The sequence below is a fragment of the Corvus cornix genome, chromosome 4A, assembly GCF_000738735.6.
Source record: "Corvus cornix cornix isolate S_Up_H32 chromosome 4A, ASM73873v5, whole genome shotgun sequence".
Lineage (NCBI taxonomy): Eukaryota > Metazoa > Chordata > Aves > Passeriformes > Corvidae > Corvus > Corvus cornix.
The window spans coordinates 17,599,739-17,610,642 of NC_047058.1; the positions used below are offsets into that span (position 1 = coordinate 17,599,739).

The following is a 10,904-nucleotide window of genomic DNA, read 5'->3' on the forward strand; positions in this document are numbered from 1 at the left end:
GTCTCTTCTGGTGTTTTCTTTGATCTTACAAATTTAAGTTCTTTGTGTACTACGATACATTTGAAATCAAAATATAGATTTAACTCTTTCGGAAAATAAAAAAATAAAGAAATTCCTTCTTGACAAAAACCAGGCTGGCTGCATTTCCTTGACTGCAAACTCCAGGGCTCAGATATCTTTGAAAATCACAACAGCTGTGTCTGGGTTCCCATCCAGGGATCTCTAGGACAGGATTTGACATCCAGCTGGTAAAATATGGATTTCCAGACATCCCACTGACTTCCACATGGCCCAGGCATGTGCCAGGTCCAGCATGAAGTTCATACTGGAAGTCCTTCTGCTGACTAAACTGCATTTCTAATGGAGGCACCAGGTTAATCCCTTCATAGAACCCATGGTGAGACCATAACAGGCACACAATGAACAGGTTTTAACAGGATTAAAACAGCACTCTGAGCATTTCTGCCCCTCTTCCTGATAAGGGCATGATGGCACAAGCAGCCACAGGAAAGAAGCGGGACTCTAACTTATTTTAACCCCCCAGTGATGCCCACTCATGGTGCCTATACAACCAACTGCAGCTCTTCTCCATCAGCTGTACAAAAATGACAAAAATCCTTGACCAACAGGAAGCAGATACTCTGTTTCCCCTTCTAAAGATGGAATACAACTACAGAAGAGAGAAGAGAGCTGACAAGGTTCATGATGAACACTCAGCTGGGCGTTTTGTCAGCTAGTGTACCCCAAACTAACACAACAATCCCACCAGCAGGTTCTGTTGGCTTGAAGAAACAGTAAAAATCTCTATTTGCTGACGGCAACACCCCTCAATAAACTGACCATGCAGCCCTGCCCATAGCTGGAGCTCCTTAATCCCTTACATTTTGTGAATCTGACTCTATAGACGCTCAATATACCCCCAGAGTACCATACATTATACAAAATTCCCTCTGGGGATATCTTTTTACAGAAGCTTTGAATACTTCAAATCTTTCTGATTAATAAGTGATAAGTTGTGGTTTATTCATCTGCTTCAGCCAAGTAACACCTGCTGCAGAGCAGGCCCAGGCTTCTCTCCAGTTTCACAACTGAGAGAAGGCCAGCAAGGGGAGTTTGGAATGCTCCCAGGGAATTAACCATCCTAAGAACCTGAGCCCTCCCAAACCCATAATTCCTGGGCAGCAGAGCCCTCATAAGTGTGCTCAGCAGAACTGTGCATTATCCTCTGAGGAAAGGGATTTCTCTGTTTAAATGCAGCACTAAGAACAAGTGATTTGAGTGCTGCTGTCACCCATGCCCCAGGCTTCCCTGTGCCAGCTCCTGACCTCACCTGCACCTCTGCTTCCCTACCTGAAAAGCAGAAGTAGACTATCAGCCACTGAAGTGTGGCAAGGCTCGACTTTCATCTGCATTTGACCTTCATCTGTGTTATTTTCACAGTGAAAGAAAGTACCCGTTTGCACTGTGTTCTGTAAACACGGGAGGTGGTGGAGCATATTTTCTATTAACGAGTTCCATTGTTTTGAAGTAAGCTGAAGAGGTTCTTGATCTGTTTGGTACAATACCATTACTCTTAGCTCCAGCTGAGTCCTGAACTCCTCCCCACACACCACAGCTGTTTGTGTATTTACACCACCACACACCAAAGGCAACGGTGGCACGAAGGCAAAACTCTTGTAGGGTTTGTTCCACAGATGTGATCTCAGGCAGACCCACACAGAGGCCTCTCAAGTGCAAAATGGAATCTGCCCTTTCTCCGTTTGTTTCATTTAACCCAAACCCTAGCGAATAAAATCCACACTTTACTGGATTCCGAAACTGGAGAGAAATTTCCTTGGAGTGACACTCCAGAACAGCAGTTCAGAGTAGCAGCCCTTCTCAGCAGCATTTCTGCAGTCACAGCAGCACAGCTCCAGGGAAGAGGAGCTTTTCTTTCCTCCCTCCTTGATCTAAGGATGTGACCTGAAGCTTTAACTTCATTTAAAAACCACTTCAACTAATGTCTTCCCTAACTCAGTTTATGACCCCCAAAGAGCAGCAACATCATCGTTCAAGTTCCTCAGTGAGGCACATGGCATTTGTCAGACAGGAACACACTTTCCACAGTGTATTTCACTTCCCACAGTGGAGCTGTACCCAAACCTTACCATGGTGGTAGCAGGATTGGGCAAGCACAGGCTGAAGACCTGTGAACTTTCCAGCTTTGAACTGCCCACTGTGGCCAGGAGACCACAGAAAAGAGAAATCGTTCAGGGAACAGTGCTACCATAGAGGGAGGAGTGGGTTCTCTGTGGGTTTCTCTGCCACATCTGTCTGGGCTAAGCCTATAATGAGAAGTCGAGGCGTTCAACTGTGCCAGCCACAGAAACATGACTGACAGACACAGCGTGGTTGCAGAAGATGTGCACAGCATTAACAGAAGGAATGGGAAGCAGGCTTGAGATCGTGTCACGAGCAAAAGAAACAACCCCAAGAAGAATACTGCTCCCCAGCCCTAAGCACAAGAATCTGTGCACAAATATTTTCAGGAACACACGTCTCAAGCCAGCAAGCAGCTGTGCACACGTGCAGAAATCCCACTGCAAGCTACAATGGACAGCCACGTCATTAATTCCAAACAAAACCCCAACACCCATGCACTGGGGGTGGGGAACATCATCCTGACAAAATCCCTGTGGTGCCAAGGACAGCTTTTGTTTAGTGCAGGGCCGGGTCAGAGCATGATGCCCTTTCTGCACTGCAGAGCCAGAGCCCGCAGGAGGATGTGCATTGTCACCATGCCAGGGTGCTCCAGACATGTCACAATTCCTATCGTGCCACCAAACCAGCCAGGGCATTCCCTCACTCCTCCTGCCTGCCCTGAGCAATGGATGGGCTGACTGCAGACCTCAGACCTTCTGTCATGACCATCATATTTGCCATTTGAAGCCAGGCTTGCTTGTATCACACAGAATTACTCTGGCTTCGAGTGCATGACACATCCCGGTGCTACCAATTTGATGCAAGCACAAGGAGATTATTCAGCTCCTAAAGACGGGATGATCTCAGCAAAGATAAGGTTTGCCTTAGAGAAGATTCCTTAGAAAAACTCTAAGCTCCAGATGAGCACTAATCCTCCAACCCTCTTACAGCAGCTCCCTGTGACAATACCAAAAATGACAGGCTGAGCTTTCAGAAAAAGTTATCCTCCCTCAGCATGCACCAGCAACTTTCCAGGGATAATGAACTGCGGGCAGAAGTATTTTGAGAAAAATCAGGAAAGCTGGATTGAGGCCATTTTGAATGTCTAAGCGTTAACAGTTATTCCAGGAACAGTCTCTGTGGGCAGCAGTCAATTATTCTGGCTGTTAGCTCTGCAGTTGCAAAGTTGTGATTGTGCTACTGTGCCCAGCTTTTGTGTTTTGTGGAATTTACCAGGACTGCAGCAGGAATTAAGTGGACTTAACACCTTGCAGAGTTCATTCCATATGGTGTTGGAGGAGGCCTTTAGTTTCAAATGCATGAACTTGCTGCTGCTTTATGAGTTAAAAAGACCTGCTCCAGCATAGCAAAATGAACCCTGCAAGAGCTCCCTTCCCTTGGCTCTTCCACAGGGAGCTCTGCCATCAACAGAAGCACCTCTTGTTCTGCTGAAGAAGTGGAAGAAATGCTTGATTAGAAATCACCTCCAAAACAACACGATGCCCATAAAGAATTTTGGGACCACACCAGTCCTAGCGTGACAGCCAGGATGAGCAAGCAAATAAAACAGAATCTCGAGGACAAATCTTGTTATGTAGGACACAATTAGCTGGGCTATCAGGCCAACAGACACCCACAGAAAACAATTCCACAGGTTACCAAGGTTTCAGTATTAAACTGCAGGCATTTCACTTTTCCAGGCAAACTGGAACACACACACATTGGGTGGAGATTCCAGTATGTTTCCTATAAACCCCTTGGTCCCAGCACACACCAGACTCTGCACAATTCCAGGCTGGAGCCCCTCCTATGATTACTTTAAATACTCCTGGACAAGATTTTGGAAAATATTCCCAAGGGCATGACAGGATACAAAAAGCTTGGAATCACTTTCTGGAATATCTCACGCAGCCCAAGAACATTTGCAATGAAGCCACACTGAGCAAAACAAAATCCTATTCAGCTTTTTCTAGTGTTTGATCTGCAGCAAGAGCAAATTTCAAACAAGGAGGCCAGTACAGGGCATAAAATCCACCTCTGGATGTGCCTTTCCCTCACTCCCAGGTTGGGCCTCACTGTGCATTTCATTATGTCAAGAAGCCGAACATGGGAAAGCAGCAAAATTACAGAGAGGGCTAAAAAACCCTTTTCTCCCACAAAGAACTCATTTATGGGACAGTGGGGACTAGAACAAGTGGCCAAGAGCAGCATTTCTTAAGCCATCTTGGCTGCTGAAGTCAATGCACAGCATCAGCTTCCATCTCCACCCAGCCAAGGATGAGGTGGGACAACTTCTCATCGCATCGAGTCTACAAGAAGAGGCTCAAATTGAACCAAGGACCAAACCACCATGCCCAGATGCCAAAGGAACTAAATTTTAGCAAAAACTTGGGTGAAATGTGAGCTCTCTAGCTTGAGAAAGGCTGGCACATGATTATTTTAGCATCTTTCATATGCAAGTTTTGTCACAGCACAAGGCACAGAATTATCCGCTACAACAGTGACTCGCCCAAAAATGCAGCTTCATAAATCAGCTTCCTGAAGTCTTGGTCACTGGAACTAATTCTATATGAAGGAGAATAAAGCTCACCTGGTGCTCTTCTCCAAAAGATTCACCAGCCATGATAAACAGCAGTACCTGGGCCCAACATCCACTCCTGTCTCAGCCAAGGCAGTGGCACACAAGTGGGAGGTGCTGTTAGCAGCTCACCACTGCCAGGATCAGCTGGAACAGGGCAGTACCAGGATGCTGCACTGCTCTTAACCAGCAGAGAGATTGAGGAGGAATACAGTCCTAATCAATGGCAGCAGGTGCATTTTTTACAAATATATTAAAGCTGACTGCTGAAAATAGGGAGTTAGGATTGAGACAATGACTACAGCGATGGAAGATGGCCATTAGGACTGGAATGGGGGAGAAAAAATGATCAGGCAGGTGGATTTTGAGAGAAGGTCATTGGGAGACCAGACAGCTCCCTGGAAAAGAATGGAAAAAGCAACCTGTGGCAGGGAGGGAGAATTCATATGACAGCAAAAAGGCACCTGTGTGACAGAGTTCCGTGGGCTTCCAAAATGTGAGGTGTTAGAGTGCAGTACAGGAAAGGACCAAGAGGCACATCCCAACAGATGGAAGGAATGTGAAAAAAGAGTAAGAAAAACTTCACTTGCTCTCATTATGAGAGTAACCCTGAAGGCCAGGGAAGAACTCCGGGTCTGGAGAACAAAAGGGTGATTCCAAGTCCCAATCAATTAGCAGCACACCATGTGGGTTTTGTTCACCTGGAATGTGTGTCTCTAGGATGCTGCTACTGTGCAATATAACTCTCTGCCCTCCAGAACTACGTTCAGGCTACGCTATGTAAGTACATTTTTAAATCACTCAGAAGTAATCAAGTTCTTTGTACATGATGTGAAATACTGTCAGTAATTTACAAGCTTTTGCCATCAAACCACTGAGATAAGCCTCTTTGATGACTTTTCCTACGTTCTACTTGTTTATTGGAAATCACAATGATAAATTAGCCCCACTACAGCAACAAGCACTGGTTTGGTTATCCCCAGTCTCCAAGCAGAAAGCCAATTTACAAGGCAGACATGCCCTGGCTGTGTGTGCACTGTTCTTGTGTGACAGAGCAGAATTACTCCCAGGTCCTGGGTTTCATGCAGGTACCGTGCACACAGCTATGCAAACACCCAAGCTCATGGCAGAGCTCACCACAAGGCCGGTTACAACCACGGCGCTGTAAATTGCTTTTCTCCAACAGAGGTGGAGGTCACCCCTAGAAATACGGGATCAATAGCAGCATGCAGACCCACTCTGGCATGTTCAAAAAATGGATTCCTTTGTCTTCACTCTGCTCAGGCTTTATTTTCCTAGATGATGCTCTGCTGAGGACACAGACACACAGACAATCCCATTTTGGTTCTAGTGTCTCTTCTTCAGTGCTGTTTCCAGATGCCATTTTGGCAGAACAAAGCCAGAACCCAAATGCCAGCACCTCCTGTCTCTACCTGAACGAGCAAGATACATTTTCATGAAGTAGGTACCTCCTTACCTGCAGCAAAACCCAGTGTAAAGCAGCTGTAACAACTAAAGGTTTCTTAACTCCACGGACAAAAAGCAGGAAGAGTGTAAAAAGAGAATAAAGAACTGCATTTTCTCCTGGAGTTATTTCTGAAGATTTGCATAAAACCTAGGACAAGCAGGACTGAGAGCTGCCATTAGAGAAAGGCTGTGGCCATATTAAGAGACCAGAATGAAACATGGCAGAATCTCTAAAAATTAAGGGAGGCCACACCTCCATTCGACAGCTGTAATTGGGCTGAGAGTAACTCCACTAGGACACATCACAGCTCTGAAAGGCAGCAATTTCTTCCCAGGAAAACTCCTCTGTGGAAACCAAGATTTATTCTGTGTCCTTGTCCCCGCAAAGTATTTTGGGGAAATGAGGATCCTGCTTCACAGTCAAGGAATTCTAGGGAGAGCTGCTTTAGTCAAGGTCACACAATGACTCGCTGCCGAGGCAGCCCCTGCAGTTCACGCCTCACACACTCACATCCATTGTCTTTTACTAAAGGCAAAAGCCTCGTGGATTTTCGGTAGTTACCAAACCGGCCAGGTCGTCTGCTTGGAGAAAAACACCAAGGAAAAGGGAAGAGCAACTCCCCTCTTGCGACAGGATATTCCAGGTGCAAACAAAGAACGAACTGCTCGGGGAAGAGAAAAGCAGGGTGGCTGTGGGTGCCCTGTGTCCAGCCCGCTTTGGCTGTGCTGCCAGCAGAGCTGGCCCACGGTCGTGCCTCGGGCAAAGAGGCGGGACTGGCCATCCCAGCAATTTCATCCCAGGGCTTCTCCTGACCCTCCCGGGAAAGGCAGCACCCAGGGCAGCAGAGGGAGCACCCCAGGCACAGGCACGGCTGGCAGCTGAGCTCCACGGCAGCAAACCTTCCCCCAGGGCACCCCTTCCGAGCAGCATTGATTTTTGACTCATCGCTCATGCCACAGTGACACGCGGAGGGACAGGCACACCCACACCCCCTCTGGACACACGGACACGCTCAGCCCTGCCCTGAGCACCCCCTGCACACCCAGACCGGCCAGGCAGGGGATGCCTCCCACACCGCCCCCCAGACCCACCAGTGCAACCACCCCACACTCGGTCCCCGCAGAAACCCTCCCCAAATACACACGAGGCACCTCCCTTTCACACAGCCCCTGCACGAACCACGGTCGTGAGCAGCCCGTGAACTCCCCGTGCCCTCTCCGCACACACCGCTCTGCGAGACGCCCCCTGACACACCACACACAGCCCAGCACACCCCACACGCCTCCTGAGCACAAACCCCTGCTCAAAGAAACCCCCCACACCTCCGCTGTAATTAACCCTCCTCACACCTTCCTCCGCACAGACACGCGCATAAACCCCCAAATTTCACCGAGTGCAACCTGTCCAAAACGCCCTGCTCCGTTCACAACCCCTGTTCATTAAATCCCCTCTCTATTCAGGCTGTGTGAACTCCCAACACACCCCTGCACACGCTCCCCGAACACTGACAGCCCCCAACACCCCGCCCTCCAAACATCCATCGCACACTGCCCGCACCCCGAACACCCCTCTCCACACACCCCCAAGTGCCTGCACGGCCCTGACCACACCCCTCTGCACACACATTGTGCGCATAATACCCCAAAAACCCCGCCATACGCAGAGCGCACAAACCCTTCCCGCCCCCATTACACACTCGCTACCGGAGTGCCTCAGCACCCCTTCCTTTTCCCTTCATCCCCACCCACCCCACTGGGAAACCCAGCGCACCCCCCCCGCACCCATCTGGGGTCACCCCCCAGCCCGGACAGCCGTGGGGACACCCTGAGCCAGCCCCCGAGGCACGGACAGAGAGCCCCGAGTCGGACACACCCCTCCGGCCGCACACCCGGCCGGCTCCCGCACCGCCCCCGCCCCGGCAGCGCTCGGCAGGGCACGGCTCGGCACAGCGGGGCTCAGCATCGCCGAGAGCCCGGGGAAACGCGATCTGCTCGGCAGCCCCGAGTGCTGCAGCCCCCTCCCCACCCCTCCTCCTCACTGCACCAGGCGGCGATGCTCATTTACCTTCCTCCAGCTCGTCCATGCTCCCGATCTTCCGCGAGCCATCGATGGTGTAAATGTACCGCACTCCCTGAGGCAGGTTAATGTTGTCGGACAGGGACCGGGTCAGGTCCGCCAGGAGGGCATCAAAACTTCGGAAGCGGTCGGAGGACACGGCGTATACAATCCCCTTGAAGTAGCGGTCCCCGTTGCGATAGAAACGCACCTTCTTGGCTTTCTTCTCGTTACTCAGCGCCTGTAAGGTCCGGGTTCTGTAGAAGCTACAGTGAGCACTGTGAGTGGGGCTGGGCAAGCCGTTCATCCGTGTGCCTCGCATGTTTCTGGACGCCTTGTCTCTTTCGTCAAAGTGTCCAAAATCAAGTTCCATAGTTTGGTGAACCCTAAAGATCTGAAGCTAGGCAGGAAGGAGATGGGGAGAGAAGGAGGGCAAAGGGACGGGTTAGAGCCCAGCAAGAGCCACAATCCGGAGAGCAAAATGACACTAAGGCTGTGTCTGGAGCAGGACAGATGCATTTGGGAAGCGCCCCCTCCCCTGACCCAGATTTGTATCGATTCTGGGGACTGAGAGTAGGAGGGGTCCTCGCATTTTGAAAGGGATCCAACTACTGGGGGCAGGGAACACGTTTCTAGAGAGCTGCCTGCTCCTGCACCTGGGAGTTTTCAAAGTGCAGCAAATTGGGACTTGGGGCCAAAGGGATACATGGCAATCACAACTCAGCCCCCAAAAACTCATCCAAACACCAGTTGGCAATGAATTAAACCTCTAAGCCCTGTGAGGTTTCCTTTGGCAACAGAAAACAAGGAGATCCCAGTAAGTCAGCCCTTCAATCTGTCGAATCACGGAAGGACCCAGAGCATCTGAATGTTTAACATTAGAATAAACTGGCATTTATGAAAGAATGGTCACAGGGGAATAAGCAGTTTCTTTGTGACAGCCTGTTCAATAAGGGTTAGCAATGAGATCCAGCCCACCCTTCCCCCTATCCGCAGCCCCCTCCTAGCCCATCAATCAATTCCCAGGACCAGCCTACATCTCTAAGAAGAAATGACTGCAAAGAAAAATCTGTCATTGAAACGCAGCTTCGGTAAGCTCTTTTCAGCCCGAGCCTCCTCTGAATTGCATTTTTGCTCCCGTTTAATGAGGAGAAAATAAAGGGGCTATTTCCACCCCACCCCACTCCCCCCCGGCAGCCCTAAGTGATTTAATAGCTGGAAGTGCCCGTGCCCCAGGGACACGCCGCCCCTGCTCCTTACCTTTCATTGTTCTGAGCACAGAAAAGCCGAGACTGGAGCTGACACCCAGCGAGCAGCAATTTTGCACTGTCTCTAGTTTATGCTCAAGAACAACCTTTCTCCTGCACCAAACCCCAACACAAAAGGAGAAGGAACCCCCCAACCCTGCGACAGAGACCCTTCCACTCCCCAGCACCACCAGGAACATGCACCTCACGTATGTTGCTCTCACGTTAACACAGGGCTGAAATGGGATTTACAACAGTACTTGGCAGCCAGATATAAATCCAGGAAAAGCTGTTGCTATCTCATCCCCACCCTTTACACTCGCTCCTTCCCTGAATTTTACAATGTCAACGCGACCCATGCAAGAAAAAATCATTGTCCCCAGCTTGCAGTGAGGCAGATGACAATGCAGGCGACCTGCACAGAAACCCCAAGCTGGGAACATTCCCCCCACGATGCCAGCTGGGGTAGATTCAGTCTGGTGTCATGCACTGAACAATGAAACATCCAAGCAACTTCGGGAATGAATCAGAGGATGCAGGGGTTTTGATTTTAAAATGAACTGCAGATGCTGTAAGGCACCAAGGAAAGATTCCTCCTTTCTGTTACTTTTCTGCATGCAAGACGCTCGGGGAAGCTCTACTCACCGGTTTTCAGCGCGCAGGGTGGAGATGCTGAGAGAAAGAAAACCAGGCTCACTCTGCCTTTGTTGTCTGAGCTCCAAGCAAGAAATTCCTGCCAGGGTGGATGAGACGCCTCCTAGGTCCTAGTGCCTTGTTCCATCCCTTCACGGTAACTTTGCCTCAGTGATTTTCACTCTCACCATCAGTCGTCTGCTTGTAGTCTGTGTTTGAGGGGAAAACAGGGTGCTCATTGCAGCTCTGGATAGGTCAACAGATGAGTAAACAAAAGGTTTAGAGGGACAAGTTTGGGGGGGGTGTTTGGAAGGATGCAAATTTCCCCTTGAATCCAGTTGTACCAAGAAATCATCTGGCCCCACTAGGAAAAAAAAAAAAAAAAGAAGGAAAAAACCCAGGATAATTGCCCCAATCCTACAGGATTAGCAGTACAGGGGGGTCACAGTCACAATCCTACAGTGTGGTACAGCGCTGGCACAAGACTCCTGTGCATTGGGAAGGCAACTGAGAAAATCTCTGACCAGTGGAACTGGGCACAGTCCTGCTCCTGTGCTGGTTTTGCATGGCATCTGTGGTTTACACTGGCAAGCAGAAAGGGAGAATTCACTTGGTGGTTCTGCATGAGGTGCCCCTGAATACTTTTTCTCTGTTAACACTGGACACAAGCCAAAGCCAGAGTGCTGAATCCCAGTTCATTCAAATCCCATGGGACTTTGGGATGGAGTTATTCAACACAAGC

At 49.6% G+C, this 10,904-nt stretch overlaps 1 protein-coding gene across 6 annotated transcripts in view; it reads right to left on the reverse strand.

The window, feature by feature from the left end:
• Nucleotides 1-10,433, reverse strand: part of DCX (doublecortin) — a 71,789-nt gene extending 61,356 nt beyond the window's left edge. Inside the window, exons 1-2 of one of the 6 annotated variants that reach the window (XM_010403204.4) lie at nt 10,175-10,433; nt 8,292-8,682 (exon numbers count right to left, since the gene is read on the reverse strand). In XM_010403204.4, coding sequence (XP_010401506.1) covers nt 8,292-8,655 — 364 coding nt within the window. In that variant the 5' untranslated portion in view covers nt 8,656-8,682; nt 10,175-10,433. Of the gene's footprint in view, nt 1-8,291; nt 9,189-9,542; nt 9,713-10,174 lie in introns of those variants that run through there. The other 5 variants (XM_010403207.4, XM_010403208.4, XM_010403209.4 and 2 more) reach the window with 5 other exon arrangements.
• Nucleotides 10,434-10,904: the final 471 nt, after the last annotated feature.